At 40.3% G+C, this 25,750-nt stretch overlaps 1 protein-coding gene across 2 annotated transcripts in view; it reads left to right on the top strand.

Moving 5' to 3' along the window:
- Nucleotides 1–1,591: 1,591 nt before the first annotated feature.
- Nucleotides 1,592–25,750, top strand: part of TNFAIP3 (TNF alpha induced protein 3) — a 35,999-nt gene continuing 11,840 nt past the window's right edge. The window contains exons 1-3 of one of the 2 annotated variants that reach the window (XM_077486775.1): nt 1,592–1,763; nt 20,519–20,820; nt 24,418–24,608. In XM_077486775.1, coding sequence (XP_077342901.1) covers nt 1,732–1,763; nt 20,519–20,820; nt 24,418–24,608 — 525 coding nt within the window. In that variant the 5' untranslated portion in view covers nt 1,592–1,731. Of the gene's footprint in view, nt 1,764–6,985; nt 7,070–20,518; nt 20,821–24,417; nt 24,609–25,750 lie in introns of those variants that run through there. The other variant, XM_077486776.1, reaches the window with a different exon arrangement.

Here is a 25,750-nt window from a genome sequence, read left to right as displayed (position 1 = left end):
TCCTTTTTTTTAGTCCCGTCTTATGTTATCACGTTCAAAATGAATGGACTTTCGAATGGACTTTAGTCCGTTCGTGTGTGCGCAAGCCCATTCGTTCGGAACTCCGCCGAAGGTCCGTCGGACCTTATGGTCATGTCCGGTCATGTGTACGCGGCATAAGAGTAACAACAAGGGGACTTTCTATATTATGTGTTATGAACAATATGTCAGTCTGCTTTTGTAAGATCAGTGCTGCACTGTTATGCCCTGTACACACGGTCGGAAATTATGACGGAAAAGGTCCGATCGGATTATATTGTCGGAAAATCCGATCGTGTGTGGGCTCTATCGGACTTTTTCCATCGAAAATTCGGGCGGAAAAAATTTGAGAGCAGGATCTCAAATTTTCCGACAGAAAAATCTGATCTGACTTTTTCCGATCGTTTTTAGAGAATTCCAATTGGACAAAGTGCCGCGCATGCTCAGATCAAATTACGAGACCAAAGCTATTGGCTACTAGTCTCTACATAGTCCCGTCGTAACGAACGAATGTTTGACAACTTTGTCTGACCATGTGTATGCAACACCAGTTTAGGACAAAATCCGTCTGAAAAAATCCGACGGATTTTGTGGTCGGAATGTCCGACCGTGTGTACAAGGCATTATTCATTTTAGTACTGTGTAAAGGTTTTTTTTCTATTTACCTTTAGTGTTCAGCTGCTTGTACATTTATAGTTTTATAGTTTTTATAGTTTTATTGATTTTGCGCTGACTGAACCTCCAATTTTTATATTCCAATATTTTATAACAGAAACGAATAAAAATGTGTTTACCAATTTTTCGGTGTTTTTTAATGGTGATTAAATACCACGAAAAGAAAGCTCTAGTTGTGGGAACAAAATGTAGTTTGAGTACAGTGTAGTATGACCGCATAATTGTCATTGAAAGTGCGACAGCGCTGAAAGCTGAAAATTGGCCTGGGCAGGGAGGGGGAGAAAGTGCCCAGTATTGAAGTGGTTAAAAAAGGGCATGAAGCTCTAAACTGAAAAGGGTACATGAGCTACTTTGGTGCATTACCTTCCAGCTACCCTATGCACAAAAATCATTAAAAAAAAGCATGCAAAAATGTGTGTTGATGTAAGGCTAGGCGTGCAATTTCCATGCGTTTGGCGTACGCTTTTTCCCATGTTCAGGATACCCTGAGGTGTGAACACCACCTAACCCTGGCGGTGTAGACACAGCATGGCTCCATGGCGATCTTTTGCTGCATGGCGCCTTTAACAAACGCTGCAGCAGACGCACATTACAGGTTTTTTACCTGTAATGTGCACATTTTACCTGGCCAAACATAGTTTGTGGCCATACTTCAGCTCTAAGCACTTCCCAATGCGGTGGTCCGTTCTCCTTTTTATCCTGCAGGGTTTTCCTGTCAGTAAATACAAAGGTAGGTGACACAAATCATGAGGCAGTATGTGGAAAAATCCATCTCTTTCTATAGAGATGTTGGACGCAACACTGCGCCCTCTGCTGGAAACATTGCGCACATGAACTCTGATGGCTTGTACTGGGAAAGTCCCGGGCTGGGAAATCCCCGATGGGAGGGGGAGCGGAGTGCAAAACCTAACAGCGGGTGTAGTGTGCAGCACTGCGAGCACAGCAATTCACAGCCTGCTGTCCTGTATGGAGCTCGGGGCCGTCCACAAGTAATGCAGGCGCCGCTTATCACATCATACATATAGAAAGCGGGATTTAATGCTCATAGAAAACCTCTTCCAGCTGACAAGGTAAGGCTGGCGGCTCACTGCCATTGATTTTCATTGGAAACTAATAAGACCGTCCTCTTCATTGTGTTACATGACAGGTTACACAGTGACCGTACTATGGGTTCCCGAGGTCTGTAAGACCCCAGAGATGTGAGCAGTCTCTGAGCATGCTCAGTAGCACCCGGGTTAGCGCGCATGCTCAGTAGCTTCCTTCTGGGTCACAGGCTGTAGGCTTTACATTCTTTACCCATGTGTGGAATTTTATTGACTCATGTCATATCCTCTATATTTAACTATGTGAATTTCCAGAATTCTGTAACAATTATGTCATTACAGTTAAACCTTGGATTGCGAGCAGAATTCATTCTGGAAACATGCTTGTAATCCAAAGCACTTGTATATCAAAGCGAATTTCCCCATAAGAAATAATGGAAACTGAGATGATTCGTGCCACAACCATTTATTCCTAAATCCTTCAGATTTATAGTCCGCATAAAAAGATTATAGCAAGGTTGTGTTGTTGTGTAACCATAAAATGTCCATTCATAAATAGCATTCTCCACATATTTAGAAGAACAGTATAGCAGGAGTTACAGAGTACAAAAGAGAAGAGAGGCGCCTTTTAAGTGTATCAATTTGGTTACATTTAATGAAGGTATAACATTTAGTAACTCACATGGTTGATGATTAAAAGAGGCACATCTAATTATGCAGGCATTCGGGGTAAAGCTGTCCATATAGACCATCCTCTGCACCGCCATCGACCTCGTCCATTCCACGCTGTGCTTTACGAGCGCTTCAAGCCTCCCTTTTAGATCGCTCTACTGCAGGGTAGTCTACCTGGTCATGATTGCAGACTGACAGCGGTGAGAGCCGGCGGTGCAGGGGACGGTCTATATGGACAGCTTTACCCCGGATGCCTGCATACTTAGATGTGCCTCTTTTAATCATCAACCATGTGAGTTGCTAAATGTTGTACCTTCATTAAATGTAACCATATTGATACACTTAGAGGCGCCTCTCTTCTCTTTTATACAGTACTCAGTTGTGAGATGATGCTACTTGTATATCAAGTCAAAATTTATTATAAAATTTTGCTTGTCTTGCAAAATGTTCTCAAACCAAGTTACTCTCAAACCAAGGTTTTACTGTATATAGTTAATGCTGAAAAAAGGCTACCTAACCCCCATTGCAATCTCTATTCTAACTGCCCTGTAATCCATATTCTAACTACCCCATATTTCCTATTCTAACTAACCTGTAATCCCTATTCTGTCTACCCTCTACTCCCTATCCTATCTACCCTGTAATTCCTATTCTAACTGCCCTGTAATCCATATTCTAACTGCCCTGTAATCCCTATTCTAACTGCCCTGTAATCCCTATTCTAACTGCCCTGTAATCCCTATTCTAACTGCCCTGTAATCCCTATTCTAACTGCCCTGTAATCCCTATTCTAACTGCCCTGTAATCCCTATTCTAACTGCCCTGTAATCCCTATTCTAACTGCCCTGTAATCCCTATTCTAACTGCCCTGTAATCCCTATTCTAACTACCCTGTAATCTCTATTTTAACTGCCCTGTAATCCCTATTCTAACTACCCCATATTTCCTATTCTAATTTACCTGTAATCCCTATTCTACCTACCCTCTATTCCCTATCATACATACCCCATATTTCCTATTCTAACTGCCCTGTAATTCCTATTCTAGCTGCCCTGTAATTCCTATTCTAGCTGCCCTGTAATCCCTATTCTAGCTGCCCTGTAATCCCTATTCTAACTGCCCTGTAACCCCTATTCTAACTGCCCTGTAATCCCTATTCTAATCAACCTTTAATCCCTATTCTACCTAACCTGTAATCCATATTCTAACTGCCCTGTAATCCCTACTCTAACTATTCTGTAATACTTATTCTGTAATCCCTTGATACGTTTGAAATGGATATCCTCTAAGCAAGTCAAACTGGATGCTCCAGGCATTGCAGCCCTCTTAAAACCAGGGAATCTTGTAGTTGCAAGGTTAGCTCTGAAGAAGGGGGCTCGTCCCCCGAAACGCATTAGTTGGTTATATCATCTATTCAAACCTGAGTTGTTCCTCAATGGGCTGGCTCTAGGCGTTTGCACCCTTTGGTAACAAATTTGAGCGGAACGCCAGCTAACAGTTTTTATGCAGTTACAGCAGCAGGTTTTTTTTTCCTTTTGGGATAAGTTTTACCTTAATGAATAAAATTTGATTATTTTAAGATCCCTGTGAGTGTTATATGGTTTGTCTCAATCCAAACTATATTCACACAGGGAATTAGCAGATCGTAGAGTTGATTTACTAAAACTGGAGCACCGAGAATCTGGTGCAGCCATGCATAGTAGCCAATCAGCTTCTAACTTCAGCTTGTTTAATTAAGCTTTGGCAATACAACCTGGAAGCTGATTGGTTTCTATGCAGAGTTGCACAGATTTTGCACTCTCCAGTTTTCAGTAAACCCCCCATGTGTATTCCAGAGGGCAGAATCTGTACATTCCTGCAGCTGCAATGAGATGTGTGTCTAATGACAGGCTGATGGCGACCGCAGCTATCCATAATTATTTAACACAGCCAGCGATTTCCTGTGGGTAAGGACAGATGATTCTGGCTGGACATATTATATGTGAGTCCAGCCGCGATCACCACTGGCTAAGCCAGTGATGGCGAACCTTGGCACCCCAGATGTTTTGGAACTATATTTCCCATGATGCTCCAGTACACTGCAGAGTGCCAGAGCATCATGGGAAATGTAGTTCCAAAACATCTGGAGTGCCAAGGTTCGCCATCACTGGGCTAAGCAGTCACGGATACCTGCAGCCACCATTAGCCTGTCATTGCACACACATCTTATGCATCCACCAGTAAGCCATGGATTCCTGCCACTTGAATTTGCAGGGTATGCTAATTGCCCGTGTGAATGTAACCTAAATGACACTTTTGCTGGACAGTTTGGTCTGTTAAAGGATGTAGTGGGATCAACAGGCGTAAATGAAAAAAAAGTACAAAAAGAAAACAAATGCAGCTACCACGTGTAAGAATTGGTAAACTGGAATATATTACATTTTTTGTTTTTGTGTTTAATACTGCTTTAATCATGGTATATTGGATTCATTTGCACTACCCTCTGGTTGCAGATACGGTTTTTACCTGGGTGGCAAAACTGAGATTTATTGGCAATTCTATTAATAGGAACGAGATCAAGCAATGGTCATTTTTCCCCAAAATAAGTGCCAATCTAAGTACACAGAACTAGAATAGACAGAGTGGGGGTTATTTAGTAAATGCAAAATCTGCTGCAGCTGTGCATAGAAACCAATCAGCTTCCAGGTTTTATTGCCAAAGCTTCATTTAACAAGTTGAAGTTAGAAGCTGATTGGCTACTATGTACATCTGCACCAGATTCTGAGTGCTCCGGTTTTGGTAAATCTACCCCATAATGCGAGGGTTGCTTCCAATGTCCAGACCTAAATTAAATAATACATTTCTATTACAGGCTATATAAATGCCCTCATAGTGACCGATCAAGTTCATACCTTTGTCCCAGTTCCTAAGTGCTGATTAAGGCCACATATACACTATTAGATTTTCTGCAGATTTTTGTGTTTAAATTGACCAAAACCATGTAGTACAAGGGCCTGCCTTATTGCATAGAAATTGAAACTCTTAAGGTTTGACCTCATATTATATGGTTTGGGTAAATCTGAAGACAAAAATCTGCGGGCAATCTAATAGTGTGTATGAGGCTTAAGTCTAGCTGTGAGGTCAGACAGGGCACCCTCTCCTTCCCTCATCCTAGCTGTCCAACAATGCAGCTAGCAAGGAGATGACTACTTTTTTCCATTGCCAAGTACTAAAGATGGCCATACACCATACAATATTCTTATTCAATTTCCTTTAGATTTACCTTCAACTGTGTAGTACAAGGGCCTGCCTGATTGCACACAAACTGAAAGTGTTCAGATTTGACCTCATATTATATTGTTTTGGTAAATGCCATTGAAAATAATGACACCTGAACTTGCATTTTGCCATGTTAGTGCGTTTTCAGATCGTGGGCAGAATCGCAATGTTTCTGCCACGATCTTGAAACACCCAAATGTAAATGGAGCCTTAAAGTGGAGTTCCACCCAAAAATGGAACTTCCGCTTTAAGGGAGGCGACCGCCTGACATGCCACATTTGGCATGTCATTTTTTGGGGGGGGCGGTACCCTATTTTTAGAGGGTCCCAGCTCCTGCTTTCTCCTGGTGCACACATCACAGGTCCCAGGTGATTGCCCGGCCAGTCACGGCCCGCGGGTCGCGCATGTGCAGTGGGTGCCTGGTTGTGAAGCCACAGCCGGGAGCCCACAGTAACAATGCCAGCGCCGTAGAGAGGAAGGGGGGACAAGTGGGGCTTTCTCCCCCCCCACCCCCGCATCGCTGGATTCCTGGACAGGTAAGTGTCCAATTATTAAAAGTCAGCAGCTACAGTATTTGTAGCTACTGACTTTTATTTTTTTAAGCAGAACTCCACTTTAACTAAAGATTATATGTGGGTGTGGGACTGCGTGTAAATTGCACGTGTTTTCTGCACACGCAGCAAAAATGCACCGCTGTTTAATTCTTAATGACATCCTCACGCATTGAAAACTGGGGCACTATGCAGATTCTGTGCAGCTGTGCTTTTAGGTGCAGGGACCTTTTCCTTGTGTTTCTCACTGGTACCGCAGCCCAGTCAAAGGAATGGACTGCTGTGCCATCTCAACCGCTGCCACAGGGAAACCACGTACACGTTTTTAGATTAACGATGCTTTATTGGAGGGCTATATTTTGGTGTAGAGAGAAGGGTTCAATGTGTTTCCTGGAAAATGTAATCTATTTTTTTATGTGTTGAAAACTCAGGCTGACAGTATTTATATATATATATATATATATATATATATATATTTATTTATATATTATTTTTTTGTGAATGGGGGGGGGGGGGGGGGGATTTAAGACTAGAGGGTAGAATATGATGTTATAGGACCATAAAAATCCCCATGAAAAGTATTGGGAATAACTCTGTGCTCAGAAGTGGTCATACTATCTGGCTGTGTGATGGCAGTTGTTTATGTTAGATTACAATGTATACAAACACATTTGACTACAATTAAGACGAAGGAAGCCTGGAAGAGTGTAGACAGAAACACAGAGCAGAATGCTGATTGGAAGGCGTGAGGTCACATGACTGCCTGCGTCACAACAGGGAAGTGAATGTAGAATGATCACTGAGAAGGGAAACTGCCAGCAGATCTGGAGTATTGTAGACAGTCATAGAAAGGTACTGGACACTGCTAATGGATTGTTATGTTTTATGTTATACTTACACTGGGAGGAAAGGGAGATGTAACGAGAGGAAGACTGCATGGAATGAGTTAGACTGGTCACAATGGGTTACAGGGTTCATCAGGGCAGCCTATTCATTTCAATGAATGAAGAAGTCTCCAACCCTCCACACCAAACTGCATGGTTGCCAATTAAGACTTAATGATGCCATAAGAATTATAGTTCATTCAGTGGGCAGTATTGTGTGGGATTCACCGTCCATTCCAGCAGGTGTGACAGACCAGGAATTTCCTTACCTGTCAACCATGCTGGCATGTCATGGTGTGGGCCCACACCTGGAGAGTCCTGGTCTGTCAAACAGTTTAGCTGTGTAATGGGCTGAACTGACCAGGAGTCTCAGATGCCCATGCCCTTCCACTACAGCCAGCGGTGATGTAACTATGTTGCTGCTGGTAAGAACAGAACAGCAGGGATGTTACGTGATTGGGGAAACAGCGGGTAGACCAGCTATCGGTCTTAGAAACAGTATTTAGAGGACACAGTGCCCTTATTATTTAGGATAAAATACATGATATTGTGGTGCCTAAAGCATTACATTTACAGTGAATACCATATGTGCTAAAAGTAAGCACTAACCTTTTGTTATTTGTAATATTTGAAATCCTTATTGCTTACACTATGCATTAATGTTTCTGCACGTTTTCAAGTTTTGTATAACCTTCCCTACTGACACCCATGCAATTCACCAAAATGCCAAAACTATACCAAAATCTATTTACACTGAAAGGTTAGGGAAGTTCTTGGTTTTGCTCAGCTCTTGTGCGTAATTGTTATTATTTAAATTTTCTGAGACCTCAAGCTGAATGTCATCCTACAGTGGGGAAAATAATTATTTGATTCCCTGCAGATTATGTACGTTTGCCCACTTACAGAGAATTTAAGAGTCTATAATTTTTATCATTTAGGTGTATTAAATGATAGAGATAGAATAAAGAACAGAGAAAACACATGATACAAATGTTATAAATTGAGTTGCAGTTCAGTGAGTAAAATAAGTATTTGATCCCCAAGCAAAACATGACTTAGTACTTGGCGAAGAAACCCTTGTTGGCAAGCACAGAGGTAAGACGTTTCTTGTAGCTGGTTACCGGGTTTGCACACATCTCAGGAGAGATTTTGGTCCACTCTTCCTTCCAGATCTTCTCTAAGTACTGGTTTCAAGGCTGTCCCTTGGCAACTCGAAGTTTTAATTCCCTCCATACATTTTCTATAGGATTAAGGTTTGGAGGCTGGCTAGGCCACTCCATAACCCTAATGTGCTTCTTCTTGAGCCACTCCTTTGTTGCCTTGGTAGTATGTTTTGGGTCATTGTCATGATGGAACCCATCTTCAGTGTTCTGGCTGGGGAGAGAAGGTTCTCATCCAAGATTTTAAAATACTTGGCCCCATCCATTGGCCCCTCAATGCTTCCACCTCCATGCTTCACTGTAGGGATTGTGTTATTAGGGTTGTAGTCAGCATTTTTCTTCCTCCAAACACGGTGAGTCAAGTTAATGCCAAAGTGCTCATTTTACTCTCATCTGACCACAACACTTGCTCCCAATCCTTCCCTGAATCATTTAGATGTTCATTGGCAAACTTCAGACAGGCCTGTACATGTGCCTTCTTGTGGAGGGGGACCTTGCAGGCACTGCAGGATTTCAATCTATGGTGGTCGCTTTGTGTTACCAATGGTTTGTTTGGTGAATGTGCCAACTGCCTTGGGATCATTCACAATCTCCTCCCATGTAGTTCTGGGTGGATCCATCACTTTTCTCATGATCATTCTTACCCCATGAGGCAAAACCTGGCATGGAGCTCCAGACCGAGGATTGATGGTTATTTTGTATTTTATGCATTTGTGAATAATCATTCCAACAGTTGTCTCCTTCTCACCAAGCTTCTTGCTGATGGCGTTGTAGCCCATTCCAGCCTTATGCATATCTACAGTACAATCTTGTGCCTGACATCCTTAGACAGCTCTTTGGTCTTGCCCATGATTGTGAGGTTTGAATGGAAGAAAGGGATTCTGTGGACAGGTGTCTTTTATACACGTAACAAGTTGTCATTAGGAGCACCTTCTAAAATTGACAGGACTAATCTGTGTACCTCATAAGCACATACTGTAGCCAGTTTGTGGGAGCCAGAATTATTGTTGGTTGGTAGGGGATCAAATACTTTTTTTTTTTTTACTCTTTGAACTGCAACTCCATTTATAACATTTGTATCATGTGTTTTGTCTGGATTTTTGGTTGATATTCTGTCCCTATCATTTCTAATACACCTATGATAAAAAATTTTTTAGACTGATCTTTTCTTTGTAAGTGAGCAAACTTACAAGATCTCCAGGGGATCAAGTAATTATTTATGCTCACTGTATTAGTCTGAGGAGGATTTGGATTTGTGTAGACTGAGGCACTCATCTTTGTCCAGGAACATGCATGAGATGAGATGTACAAACTGTTTATAAATCTGTTTTGTCATTGGTCTGTGAGCAGATCATGTCATGCAAAAACCTCTCCCTTTGCGTAGTCACCATAAAGTAGATCTCACAAGTTATTATAATAACAGCTAAACAGTGGGCAAAAAGCTAAACACACAGTTGAAATACATATACAATAGCTCTCGTATGTGTCTCAGAATTCATATTTCCATCTATCCATTCCTGAGAGTTACACAACCCTACTACAGATACTACAGATCAAGCCAGCCTCAATACCTAACTTCTCTGCTGCAATTAGGAAACAGATGAAGGTCACCTCCTAGCCCCAACCTGTTGGACAGTGAACAGTTGGACAGTGAAGAACAACAACAGACTGTTGAGGTTATCTTTATGCTCTCTGGCACAGTATGCCAAAAGTAGCATTGTGCATTTTGTTTTACACTCCAGTACATGTTTACCTAGTTTATAGGTCATTTTTATGTGATTCCTTCTTTTTTAGACATTCATGTACTTACTTAATATTGCTTGTCATGCGGCTCATCTCTAGTTATCAAAAGTTTGAAAATGTGGGTATACTTACTAAGACAGCAGCTGAAAACCAATAATGGGGCTGTGTAAAATATAAAAGCTTTTTATTTATATATATATATATATATATATATATATATATATATATATATATATATATATATATATATATATATATATATATATATATATAATTAACTATCCTTTTTACCAATTATTATTCCATATGTACAGTACATAAAACCCAATCTTATATGTGATTAGATCAGAGTTAACACTAATATAATTTGTGCAAACAGCACAACATATTCTTCACAACAGGAAGCTGGATACCAATCCAGCTGGCGTTAGTTACTTTTTTGTTACTGTAGCCATCAGCAAGTTACTCTGTATTACTCAGCCCAAAAATAGCTACTGTCACCATGTTTTCATGTTGCTGAACAAAACATTTTTTGAATTGGCAACAGAAAGTTTTGTTTATATCTGTCTTTTGCTGTTTAAAGTGAAACATCGTTGCACAGAACTAGAGCTAGAGTGCTATAGCTTGCGTCTACCTAAAGTGTTACTAAACCTAGGGCCCTACATTTACTATATCTAGTCTCCCACAGTACACATAACATGGAAAATGCAATAGTTTTAGGAAATATAAACTGCTAAATACATTTTCTCATCAGCAGTATTATTATTTCTAATGACTTCTATCGGTGTCCAGCCAAACAATGGTTAAAGCTTGTAAGAGGAGTTTTCATTCTCCTCTGACTGTCCTGCATGACCCCTGACTCTCTGTCTGGACAGTGCTGTTTGGCTCTGTGCTGATCCCATACACCCTCCCAAAAAAAAAAGAGTGCCCCAAGGCTCTGTACTAGCAGAATATTAATTGGGGACAGTAAAAGAAGGGGAGGATCTGAGAAGATAGGATCAAACACCCTTTTTACACAGTGCAGAGGATTAACCCCTTAGGTTCCACATTGATTATAAAAAGCATGCTTTACTGCATATACAGACTGATTTTACTGTTGTGGGTTTAGTAACACTTTAAGGTCCCTTTCATTCTGGTGTGCTTTTGCCACTCTTTTCCAGGGTGAAAAAAAAGCACATGAAAACTATTCCCCATTAAATCCTATGTAACTGTTCACACTTCAGATGTGCTACGTTTTCAGAAGTCCTACATGTTTCATCTTTTGGTGCAGTTCTTCAAAATTTCACCAAAAAGGCACCTTCCATTGTGAGTCAATGGTAACACATCAAAAGCCCTTAAGACCCCCTAAGGTCCCATACCCACTCCTCCAGACCTTCTCCACTTTCAGCCCTGTGCCTCATTACTGGAGTCAATTGATTGGTGGGATCATCTCTGTGATGCAGGGGACTGTGTGATGGGGGCTTTGTGATTGGGGGACTCTGATGTGATTAGAGGACTCAGTAATGGGGAGACTCTGATCTGATAGTGGAATTGTGATGTGATGGGGGTACTCCCTCATGGGAGTACTCTAACATATAGGGTGGACTCTGATGTGATGAGGACCTCTGACATGAAGGGGGGTTCTGATGTGAAGAGGGGGTTCTGCTTTGAATAGGGGGCTTTGATGTAATGTGGAAGACCTCTGATGTAATGGGGGGCTTCCGATGTGAATTTAATTTCATCAAGGTGGCTGTGTGCATTATCCTAGGCTCAGGTTTCCTTTTGATAATTACTATTGATGTTCTTTACATTTAGGACTGGGGTGCCTGAAGAGTTTGCGTGTTTTTAAAGGGTGCTGCGACTGAAAGAAGGTTGAGAAACACTGGTCAAATACCATTCAGATTTCAGCCATGATCTTTCTAGCACAGGAAGGAAAAGGAAATCGAGTTTGGTTGCCATGTAATATTTTTAGATTTTCTTTCCTTCAGTTTATAATATTTAGTCATATGGTACCCTGAAGACTCCTAGTGTTGTATCTGTTCAGTCTTGACTGACTTATTGATTCTATGGGACAGCTCTCTGGGCACCATATGACATGATTGATAGCCTTTTCCATAGAAATTCTTGGCACATTTTTTACAAGGTAGGTAGTTTCCTCAATCGTTGCTGTTTTCATATGCGTGGGATCCACATGCAGAATGTGAATACATGTCCATAGCCAATATGTCCACATATACCGTACTAGGGTCAGTTTAGACAGAAACTAATAAACCTACCAGTATGTCATTGAAATATGGGAGGATACCCATGCAAAAAAGGGAAAATATGCAAACTTCAAGTAGTGTCCTGGTCCATAATCCACCCTTAAAGTGGTTGTAAACCCTCTGGGACCACTTTTGTAAGAAATATCTCCTTAGCCTACATGGTTAAAGAGATATTTTACAAAAATCGGGCACTGATGTCTATGGCGCATGTGTGCCATAGACAGCGGCACAAGCGCACTGAGCATGCCGTTAGTGAAGGCTAACGTCACTGATGGCTCCCACGCGCATGCACCAGAGTGACGTCATCACTGCTCCGGCCACTTACAGCGCCGGAGCAGCGATACCCTGAAAGAAGATGGATGCTTCATGGAAGAGGGGACAGTGGTGACATCGCTTGCTCCTGTGTCAGGTAAGTGACACATAATGGGTTGCTATGCGATGCATAGTAGCCCATTATGCTTTACCTTTGCAGGGAAACAAAGAGGAAATAAACCCACCAGGGTTTACTTCCTCTTTAATCCTCAGTGTTGCATGACATAATTGCTAACCACTAAACCACTGTGTTGACCCAAAGACTCCTGGCCCCAACTATAATAAATAGATTTTTAGCACAGGCAGATGTTGTACAATAGTGATGAGATATCTGCACGTTCTTGAGCCCACCACAAGCATTAACATTGAAGTCTATGGCCCTCAAGTTGCATGAAAGTCGACCAATATAGTGCATGAATTACTTTCAATTTTCTAAGACTTTAAGTAGTACATATAAGAATGGCTATCACAATCATATATAAATTATCAAAGTCATATGACAAGGCGCATAAGTGTGAATTGGGTGTAAAGAGTGAAGAATCAGGGCAGCACGATGGAAAACCTTTGCGTACACTTATAAAAATAGCTGTTTGGAAGCACTTATCATCACCATCTATGAAAGTCGTATGCAGCTGATAATCCCCCAAGAGCCTCCCCGAGGGTATAGATATGGCTAATATGATTCATAAGATGCTCTATTGGCATTTCTGTTTATACATTTACAGTATATGCTTTGGAAAAAAGGGGTTTTTGAAAGTGGAAAAACCCTTGAAGTGCACACATGGTATTTAATATTTGGATGTTTGGTTTTAAGAGCTCTCCTCGCAGTGAAAGTAAAGGAAGTTTGTCGTAGGTGTTGCTTTTCTTGAAACAAAAATGAGTATTAAGCAAGTGCTTTGCTGAATGTCCTCTGTGGACAGACTGCTCAGTCCATTCTTTTGGGTCTGGCATCTGGGGAGGCACTCTTTTTAGGTTCAGTAAAGTGGGCACCCAATTGATGTTACTGGATAAGGTCATATGAAATAAAGGATTTTCACAACTATAATGTAAGATACACTAAGTGGTCGAGATGTACTAAAACTGGTGCGTTAAGAATCTGGTGCAGCTGTACATGGGAGCCAATCAGCTTCTAACTTCACTTTGTTCAATAAAGCTTTAACAATAAATCCCAGAAGCTGATTGGATACTATGTACAGCTGCACCAGATTCTGTGTGCACACGTTTTAGCAAATCTCCCCCACTGTTAAAATGTAAGAAAAGGATCACTCTAAGGCTGGGTTCACACTGCTGCGGGGGGAGATCCGGATGTGATTCGCACCGCAAATCACATCCGATCTCCGTAGCGATGCGAGTACAGCCATACAGATAGTATGGCTGAATTCGCATCGCTCCCGCAGCCAACTCGCATGGGACCCTTTTTTTGGTCCGCAACAGAATCGGATCGCATGGGGGTTCACACCATGCGATCCGATTCCTGTGCGAGTCGGCAGATCGCACTGCGATATGCGGACGGATCTGGGGGTGTCATTAACATATCATTGACACTCCCAGCCATCCGCATAGGGCAGTGTGAACTGCCGGCGGGAGTAATGCGATGCGGGAAAACGCCGCGGATTCGCGGCGTTCCCGCATCGCAGCGGTGTGAACCCGGCCTAAAAGCAGACAGTTAAAAATATACATTAATTATATAACAACAAAGATCTTGCGAGCTATAATGTTTCGTTCCACCGACCGTGGGTATGCAAAAATTTATATATATATATATATATATATATATATATATATATATATATATATATATATATATATATATATATATATATATATATATATGTATATATATATATATATAATGTGTGTGTATATATGTATGTGTGTGTGTGACACCGCTCACATTCCCATGTTGGGGAAAGATTAACTAACCAAAAAATTTTTGCGCTGAATAATCAATAACTAATACCTGTGCAACATAAAAAGTGCAATCGTAAAAAAATAACTATATGCAAATATCATAACAATACATCTATAATAAAGTGCTCCTGTGCTCCCATTTTAAACAACGAAGTGTCACTCTGAACAAATACTCTCTGATGACTAAACAACCTCCTACATTGGTGTATTCCTGGTATGATATCATACACACAAAAAAAATCTCATAACAGATATTTATAATAAAGCGCTCATGTGCTTTATATTCAAATAGCATTCAATGTGCAAAACATGCATTAATGGTGAAAGTCCATAATGAATAATGCGCTGAAAATTTCCTTATGGGATAGACGTTTATAAAAAAAAGAAAAAATCCTTGTGACGAGTGCTCCAAACTTAAAAGAAAGTACCAAACTTAGGTGCTCCCCTTTGGTAATGCCCTCACCTTAGGGTGTGTGACCGCACAACTAAGGCTGGCCATACACTATACAATTTTCTTGCTCAATTTCCTTTAGATTTACTTTCAACTATGTAGTGCAAAGGCCTGCCTGATTGCATACTAATTGAAAGGGTTTAGGTTTGACCTCATATTATATGGTTTTGGTAAATCTAAAGGAAAGTTGAACAAGAAAATTGTATAGTGTATGGCCAGCCAGTTTGGTCTAACACGCTTGCAAGCCTTCCCTGGGCTTAGTGTGAATAAGCTACTCAGGTGTCCTGGATAATCCTAGAGGGGTAACCTCATGGTAACAGAAAGAGAGCTGGATAGTATAATATCCTTTAAAATTCTTTATTAAAAAAAGCACACCAGGCTATTACAGGCAAAAAATTGCATGTATCTGTGGAGTTATCACTCCGTCCCGGCACACGTGGGGGGGACAGAAAGGCGTTGATAGCAGCAGCTGCTGTGGGACAGAACAATGACTCCAAGGATACATGCAGTTTTTTGCCTTTACTAGCTTGGTGTGCTTCAAGCACCTGTTACATGTGAGTACCCACTTGCTGGGTTTTTTAAATAAAGTATTTTAAATGATATTAAACTATCCAGCTCTCTTTCTGTTATTATGAGGTTACGACTCTAGGATGATCCAGGACACCTGAGCAGTTTATTCCCACTGAGCCCCGGGAAGGCATGGCAAGCTTGTTAGACCAAACTTAGTTGTGCAGTCACACGCCTTTAAAGTGGTTGTAAACCCTTACAAACCACTTTGACCTACAGATAAGCCTAGATTAAGGCTTACCTGTAGGTCCAAGAAATATCTCCTAAACCTACACGGTTTAGGAGATATTTACTAAAAAACAGTGACAGCTGTCTACGGCGCATGCGCCATAGACAGCGGTACGCAGGCACACTATCGCCATTAGCGGCATGCCACTGCTAACGGCGATATGCCGTTAGTGGCGGCTCCCATGCGCATGCGCGGGAGTGACATCATCGCTGCTCCGGCGCTGTGAGTGGCCGGAGCAGCGATACCAGGAAGAAAATAGATGCTCCGAACTACAGGGGACAGCGGTGACATCGCTGGCTCCTGTATCAGGTCAGTGACACATAATGGGCTACTATGCGATGCATAGTAGACCATTCTGCTTTTCCTTTGCAGGGAGACAAAGAGGAAGTAAACCCATCAGGGTTTACTTCCTCTTTAAGGTGAATGCATTGCCAAAGGGAAGCACCTAAGTTTAGTACTTTGTTTCAAGTTTGGAGCACTCGTCACAAGGATTTTTATAAACGTCTATCCCATAAGGAAATTTTCAGCACATTATTCATTATGGACTTTCACCATTAAAAATTATGAAAATGTCCCAATTGGGCCCAAAGTGTCAATATTTTGTGTGGCCACCATTATTTTCCAGCACTGCCTTAACCCTCTTGGGCATGGAGTTCACCAGAGCTTCACAGGTTGCCACTGGAGTCCTCCTCCATGACGACATCACCGTGCTGATGGATGTTAGAGACCTTGCAATCCTCCACCTTCCATTTGATGATGCCCCACAGATGCTCAATAGGGTTTAGGTCTGGAGACATGCTTGGCCAGTCCATCACCTTTACCCTCAGATTCTTTAGTAAGGCAGTGGTCATCTTGGAGGTGTGTTTGTGGTTGTTATCATGTTGGAATACTGCCCTGCAGCCCAGTCTCCGAAGGGGACTGCTTCAGTATGTCACATTCATGGTTCCCTCAATGAACTGTAGCTTTCGGCAACACTCATTCAGCCCCAGACCATAACACTTCCACCAACAGGCTTGACTGTAGGCAAGACACACTTGTCTTTGTACTACTCACCTGGTCACCACACACTCTTGACGCCATCTGAACCAAATAAGTTTATCTTGGTCTCATCAGACCACAGGACATGGTTTCAGTAATTCATGTACTTAGTCTGCTTGTCTTAAGCAAACTGTTTGCAGGCTTTCTTGTGCATCATTTTATAAGAGGCTTCCTTCTGGGACAACAGCCATGCAGACCAATTTGATGCAGTGTGCAGTGTTTGGTCTGAGCACTAACAGGCTGACCCCCCACCCCTTCAACCTCTGCAGCAATGCTGGCAGCACTCATATGTCTATTTCCCAAAGACAACCTCTGGATATGATGCTGAGCATGTGCACTCAACTTCTTTGGTCGACCATGGCAAGGCCTGTTCTGAGTGGAACCTGTCCTTTTAAACCGCTATATGGTCTTAGCCACTGTGCTGAACCTCAATTTCAGGGTCTTGGCAATCTTCATATAGGCTAGGCCATCTTTATGTAAAGCAACAATTCTTTTTTTCAGATCCTCAGAGAGTTCTTTGCCATGAGGTGCCATGTTGAACTTCCAGTGGCTAGTATGAGAGAGTGAGAGTGATATCACCACATTTAACACACCTAACTCCCCATTCACACCTGAGATGCTAACGAGTCACATGACGTCAGGGAGGGAAAATGGCTAATTGGGCCCAATTTGGACAATTTCATTTAGGGGTGTACTCACTTTTGTTGCCAGCAGTTTAGACATTAATGGCTGTGTTGAGTTATTTTGAAGGGACAGCAAATTTACACTGTTATACAAGCTGTACACTCACTACTTTACATTGTAGCAAAGCGTAATTTCTTCAGTGTTGAAAAGATATAATAAAATATTTACAAAAATGTGAGGGGTGCTTTTGTGAGATACTGTATGTATTGTTATTATAGTTGCATATAGGTATGTTTTCGGATTGCACAGGTATTAGTTATTGATTATTCAGCATGACATTTTTTGTTTAGTTAAAAATATACATGAGATTTAAAAAAGTGCGTTCAAATCTAGAAACTTTCCCCAGGATATGTCTGGCTTCACACCTTTTGATAAGGTCACAAAAAGTTTTCTTCTTACCAGGGTGTGCTGGAGAGTCCAATGTGTCTTGTTTTATAAAAATAAAATTAGTGTGTGTTTTACTATTGTGATCTGCGGTGAATATTACACAATAAATTCCATGTGAGCTGTGAACGCCTTCTTATCTCACAAATAGATATCAGTATAGTGTCACAAGGTGTGACCTTCAGCTAAAGATAGTCATGTGATAATTATGTGAATTTCTGAAATGTACTGTTATATTTTTTCCAAAAGATTTCATAATGACTGATTTGACAACACTCAAATTAACACAGCAATTATTATTTGCAGCACAAAAGAGAAACCGAATTCTATTTTATGAGACAGATTTACTATAAGTATGTAGTTTTAGCCATAAATTGCTCCTCTACTACTCAAGTGTGGTAGTGTATCAGTGGGGCACTTGCCACCGTCCACCTCATACAGATGTTAACAATTTGCTGTAAGTACCATTATAGATCTAATGCCTAGTATACACGATCAGAAAGCCGGATGAAAAATTATGCTTTTGAAGCAATAGTACTATAAACTGATCGTTAGTACAAAGCTTTTGAGAGCCGATCACCACAGTTTATGCAAAATTATCCAAAAGGACAAGCGTGAACATTTTTCTCATACGATACCAAAACGCATAATAAATTGTCCATTTTCTGGTCCCATTTAACATCGTTGCACATTAGGAACTCGTGGGATATCAATAATCAGAGAAGAGTTAAAAGGACATTAAGGAGTCTGGTGAAAGTTAGAGCAGAAGTAAACCAGATTAGGTCATAAGATGCTAGTATGCATCGCATACTAGCACCTTATGACAGAATTACCTGCAAACAAAGCCCTCCAGCGGTGCGCTTTCACCGCTGAAGGTGCTTCCATCTTCACCCTCTCTTCTTTCCAGATTTTAGGGCTTTCATTGGCCATGCCGGCGATGATATCACTCCCCCACATGCGCACGGGAATTGCTGTTTATGGCACGGCTCTGAAGGAACAGCACTGGTATGACATTCTTTCGGAGCACATGCGCCGGTGACGTCTCCAGCTGCATCTAAAGTAAATATCTCCTAAACGGTGCACGTTTAGGAGATATTTACAGTACCTATATGTAAGCCTTATTATAGGTAATAGCTAAAAATCATACCTGGGAGTTTACACTCACTTTGAAGCGGGACTCTAGGTTTATATATATATATATATATATACACACTACATTATATGTTTTTATATATGTTTATATATATATATATATATATATATATATATATATATATATATATATATATACACACGGTTTTACCTTCCCAAAAATGTCTGTTCTGCCAGTTGTATTTTATACATACATGATGCACAGCTAGTCAGGTGATACCAGTATTACGTATTAGGATTTGTGGGCTTGCTGTCTCTCCTGCTTGGTCACTGGACAAAAAAATGATGATTGGCCTGGAATATTATGTTGACTGAAACTGCCCCAAACTATACACCGCCATAGAGCTAAATTAAAAAAACCTATATAGCTAATAATTCACCTCATGGCCAGCCAGATATTTAGCACTGGCCTGCCCCGAAGTTATTGGCCCTAAGAATCCGCCTGTTTGCTACAGCATACCCATTCCCACATCACTATCTTCTTCTGATGTCACTGAGTGGGGGGGGGGGGGGGGGCTGTTAGCTGCCTCTTCTAGGTTATGCATTGGCCCCATGATGGGGCTTGTACACCTATGCACCATTTCATCAATGGGACAACTGTTTCTTTGGGGTTGTTCATTGGTCCCGTGATGATGCGACATCAAGGAGGTGGCTTTCTCTTCCAGGTTGTGCACTCGCCCTGTACTGAGCCATATGCACATTTTAATGAGGTTGCCTTTTCCGGACTGTGCATTGGCTCTGTGGTGAGGCGTATTCGCTGCATCATCAGAAAAGAGGGGGCTGCAAAATCCATGAATAGGCAGTCAGCCCCCCAGACCTGCAGCAGCTCCTGGGACCCATGACGTGGGTACAGTACATGTCATTATGGCCTATGTCAGAAATATGGAAGTATGGGAAGGGCTCCCCAAAAATATTAAATTCTGTTAGCGGAGGAGAGCAGGAATAAATATATGAAGTTACTTAGGAGGGTAAAATCCAGCTCTAAGAAAAATGAAAAAAAAATTGTGTATATAGCATCAAACTTATGATTTCTATAGGTTATTATAAAAGGAGACCTTGTCTGGTTACCATAGATAACACATTTCCAGGGGCCTGCAGCATTAAAGCTGACAAGTGGAGCTTTTGCCAACATTTTTTAAATTTAATTTTATTTAAATTAAACAAGATTTCTGATAGATTCTTATTGGCACTGTTAGCAGTTTCATGCATCACCCTTTAATGTTAATAAAATATATTCACGTCATTTTACTACTTTTTTAGTCAACCAGGCATAACAAATTGCCTGGTGTACTGGTAAATGTATATGTAATATGTAGAGTACCTTCACTATAGATGTCGTCTTATCTACAATATGTAAATTACATCAGAGCTGTATGACTAAGTCTTTTTTTTTATTTGTGAAATCTCGGAAACTTGCCGTAGCAGTTTTGTAATTGCTGGGGAATTTTGAACTGTGTACATGTAAAATGCCAAGTTTACAACCTTCAGGTGTGTGTTCAGTGTACATATGACAGCCAACTGGTTTCCCTTCACTTTTCCACAGAAACATGGCAAACACACAGGTCCTTCCTCAAGACTTACACATGAGCAACATGCTTAAGGCTGTGAAAATCCGAGAAAGGACCAAGCAGGACATCATGAAGCCCTGCAACGGAATCATACATCATTTTAGAACGATGCACCGATTCACTATCGAACTGTTTATGATTTGTCAATTTTGCACCAAATTTCGGGAGATTCTTCAAAAGAGTCTGTTTGACAGATCCATGCAAGTTGCGCTGGAAAGTCACAAAAGGATAAATGCATGTAAAGAAGTGAAGAAGCTTGTCCCTTTGAAAATAAATGGTAAGTAGTGTGTGTGTGTGTGTGTATACCGTATATATATTATAATTTATATTTTATATATATATATATATATATATATATATATATATATATATATATATATATATATATATATATATATATATATATATATATATATATATATATATATATATATATATATATATATATATATATATATATATATATATATATATATATATAATTTATGTGTGTGTGTATGGTTATATGTATGTATGTATGTATGTATGTGTGTGTGTGTGTATATATATATATATATATATCTCGCGATCATGCTACAAGTATGATTTATATTTGTTACTGTACTTACAGGCTTATTTATGAATGAAATAGCACTACAAGTAGATTGCTACTTTATCATATAAAGTATTCTTTATTATGGCATATTTGAAATAATATTAACTGATTTCATATATTTCCACAGTTTTAAACTGGCAGGTTAAATGTGTTGTACGTGACTTAAGATGTGTACCACCACTGTATATAATCTATGTTGCCTATCTGTGTCTTCTGCGTTTTATATGCTCACATTTATATGTTTCTGTTCTTTGAATTCTTGCTATATATGAGCTGTTTATTAAAACAATTTCAGCCAGATATCAGTTGTAGAAAATATCAGACACATGTTACCAACATCCCTGCCATGTATATATAAACTGATGGTGGTAGGTTGCCCTAATCTGTTTGATTGTTTTTGCGATTGAAAGCTGGTTGAAATTGTGTATAGTCAGTGTACCATGTATCTATTGTACACTGAAGTTGATGTGAGCAGGGGCGGACTGACAACTCATGGGGCCCCCTGGCAATAGGAGATTATGGGGACCCCAGGCAATAGATTATGGGCCACACAGTATACACACACGCGTAGACATGCAATATACACACAGTATACACACACAGAATACACATACACACACTGAAAAGGTACTGGAGAGACAGGTAGATATAATCTTGGGATTTTTAAAACACAGATTTTTACATACTGCCCCTGGTTTTATTGAGGCTGGCAACCCTGATGGGGCCCTCGGGCAGTGCCCGAATGGTCAGTCCACCCCTGGATATGAGTCAACACATGAAACTGATGGGGCATTTTGTCATAGGGAATTTAACTGCTTTGGTGGGTCTCTCCTTGTATAGAATCCATAATATTTTAAGGAGATTTTGCGGGGCTTATCTGTTATAAATATATTTTGTTAATCTTTAAGCGACCCAGAAAAAATAGAGTGTTAACAAAATAAAATCATCTGCTTAACTACATTTAGTTTTCTTCAAATAAACTTTATTAATAATTGCTAAAGTAAAAACGGATTGGTTGATATGGGCTAAAAGTATTTCATTAATCTTTGAAGTTTATTAACAATTGCTAAAGTAAAAAAAGATTGGTCTATATTTTATCAATAATCTTTGCACTTTACTGACATGCATTCATAAAAAAGTTAAGCCAAGTTTTTTTTTTTTTTTTTCAAAAAAAAGTCACATTCACAGAATACCTTACAGAATGCTTATCTTCTGAATAATAAACCTGTGTGACTTGAAATATCAGAATGACATAAAATGAGGAAGAACATGGGTCATATAAAAATTGAAACTTACGAGAGAGAAGAAAAAAAATTCCCACTTCAATTGTGTGCACAGATTTCATTTGTCTATTGTCCCGCCCTCCTGGAAAGTCCTGTCTGCTGTTATGTTGAAAGGAGAAAAAAAAAAAATACAATAGACTTCAGCCTATTACCAGTCATCTAGCTGAACTCTGGGAAATTCCAAGTGACAGGGAATTTTATGCAGATCATTATTTGATTGGCACAGGCAAAACAAATCTGATCTTTGTTCCACATTTTACAATAGAAGGGAAATTTACCTGTCAGTTTTACAGACTGCTCTTTTGTGCTGGGCTTATCATCCTCTGCCTAGGTACTTAGCAGCTGTAGCGTTACTGAAAATACAACAGTCTGGCTGCACATTTTATAACTATTTTTCAGTTCAGTTAAAGCTTTTAAGTTATGACAGTTTGGTTATTTTTTTGGAATGGATCAGATAGAACTAGGCATTTTCTAGTTATCTAATGGATAGTCAGTTGAAAACAATTGGCATTTGCAATCTCAATAAAAACGCCACCACACATTGCAATCATCAAATTATCAGGTTAAAAAAATCATTCAGACTGAAAAAGTCATACAAATCGATTGTAATGTGTAAGGACTTTATTTTTATGTATTTCCAAGTTTTATATTGTTATATTTAGAAAAAAAAAGTAGAAGTTTGTTTTCTTAAGCGCTCTGGTTGCCCCCAACCTTCCAAAACCAGTGGGTTTTTTCCAAACTTTGCAGGGGTAGAGGCACCATTTGTACATGCTGTGCAACTAAACAACGACACTTTGGGATTTAGGGAACAATTTACATGGGATGTGGGTCAGGTATGTGATGAGACCTATTACTGCTATCACATATGCCTGGACACTGCTCAATTCAAGATCTGGTCAGAAACCAGAGACAAGCTTCATGATGCCCTATCCCCTTTAATTCAGTAATTTCTGAAAAATGGCCCTTTGCTTTGGTTGTCACTAAGTGGCCCCATTGTGTGTTTGTAGTTTCTAGCTTATATGAGCATTCATTAAGTCCTTGTTCAAGCACTTACTGTTATGCCCTGTACACATGGTCGGACATTCCGATGAATCCATCTGATTTTTTCCAACGGATTTTGGCCCAAACTTGTCTTGCATACACGCGGTCGCACAAAGTTGTTGGAAAATCCAATCGTTCAGAACGAGGTGGCGTAAACCACGTATGACAGGACTATAAAGAGGCCAGTAGCCAATAGCTTTCATCTCATAATTTATTCTGAGCATGCATGGCACTTTGTCTGTCGGAATTTAAACAATCAGATTTTGTAGTCCGAAAATTTTCAAGCCAGCTCTCAAACTTTGTGTGTCGGAAATTCTGATGGAAAAAGTCAGATGGAGCCCACACACAATCGGATTTTCCGACAACAAGATTCGATCACACATTTTCCGTCGGAAAGTTCGACCATGTGTACAGGGCATTATGGTTTGACAACCGTCTTCCAGTGGTTCCCCTGATTTGTCACCATGTCACCTGCACCCCTAATGGAGCCTACAAGTGGCAATGCCACACACATTGCACAGGCATAGTCCACTGTTGTTGCTTTTAGGAAGCAGGTCTGGGACAATGTTGGAGGGAGATTATGTAAACAGGAAGTGGTTAAAACAGGCTTGCATTAGATGAACTTTAACAAGTATATTCCATCAAAAATATTACAAGATTACAGGGGAACACAGAACTGGGAGTTTTGATTTTCTAAGTGGGGGGAATTAATTCTGATTCAGGCATGTATGGACTTAATGGGACATCTATTCTCACTGTCAGACTATGGTATCATAAGTTCCCCTCCTAATATCAGAAAAAAAAAGTTTTAGGTACTCATACCTACTTAGGTAGGTACTAATTTGATTACTTAAATACAATCTAATTAACATTGTGAAGATATTTATGTTTTTTTTAATATGTTGGTTTTCCTGTCAACATTCCTCTGTATAAATCCTGTGTCATATTTATGTAGGTGATGGAAACTGCTTAATGCATGCAACATCTATGTACATGTGGGGTGTGCAGGACACGGATTTACTGCTGAGAAAGACCCTACAAGAAGTTCTAAGGACATCAGATACTCGAAACTTTAAATTTCGCTGGCAGCTTGAATCTGTTAAATCCACAGAGTTTATACAAACCGGGCTTCGATATGATACTCGGGTAAGAAATGGAAGATGAATTGCCTAGCAAACTAGGATCAATCCATCTGAAACTTTGTTAGTGCTGTTTAGTGTATTATATAAAGTTCAACAAAACAAATGGAAATTGCTCTCCATAAGACATAAACCTGGCCATAATTTGTTTTGTTTTTTTTGTTCAGCCAGGAATAAAAACAAACCAAATTCTCCATCCACACAAGCAAGGCGGATGGAGAAATCTCCCCAACCCCCTCGTTGGGACATTGTAATCTGACAGCAGGACTTAGCCCATGTACACACGGTCGGACATTCTGACAACCAAATCCGTTGGATTTTGTCTGACGGATTTTGTCCGAAACTGTTGCATACACACAGTCGGACAAAGTTGTCGGAAAATCCGATCGTTCTGAACGTGGTGACATTATTTCATTACAACGGGACTACGTTCAGGCTAGTAGCCAATAGCTTTGGTCTAGGAATTTGATCTGAGCATGCGTGGCACTTTGTCCAATCGGAATTCTCTACACACGATGGGACAAAGTCCGATCGGATCATGTTGTCTGAAAATTTTATAGCCCTGCTCTAAAACTTTGTTGGTCGGATATGCTGACGGAAACAGTCCGATGGAGCCCACACGGTCGGATTATCCGACAACACGGTCCAATCTGACATTTTCCGTCGGAATGTCCGACCGTGTGTACAAGGGCTTAGAGCTCTTAGAATACAGTGACCAGTAGATGCAGCCACTGATCAACAAACCTTTTCCAACTTGATCATTTGCCAGATGTGGATCTAAATATCAATGTCTGTCCAACAGGGATGGCCTTACACTGTTTGAAATAGGCCTATCCCTGCTGAACCAGCTGAATTTTGATTCATCTATGGCCGCCTTAGCAAATGTGTTTGCATTGCTGATTTTTACACAGATTGTGAATAGCAATGTCACATTTACTAAAGCAATAACAAAAGCAAATTCTAGAGATACTTCATTTGAAATGATAAACTTACAGGCATTATTAAGAGTTTCCATTCTTTGATTTCCTTTTATTGGACAAGAACTATGCAGCTAGGTTTAACATACTTGGCAAATAGAATATATACAGTATATTGTAGAGTAAGAAGAGGGATATCATCCCCCCACCCCCCATAGTAAGTTCATACAGA

Source organism: Lithobates pipiens, unplaced genomic scaffold, assembly GCF_037356315.1.
Source record: "Lithobates pipiens isolate NorthernLeopardFrog02 unplaced genomic scaffold, aLitPip1_a1.2 Scaffold_18, whole genome shotgun sequence".
NCBI classification, from domain to species: Eukaryota; Metazoa; Chordata; class Amphibia; order Anura; family Ranidae; genus Lithobates; species Lithobates pipiens.
Note: the sequence above shows the minus strand (reverse complement) of the source record. Positions and strands in the feature narration are given on the sequence as shown.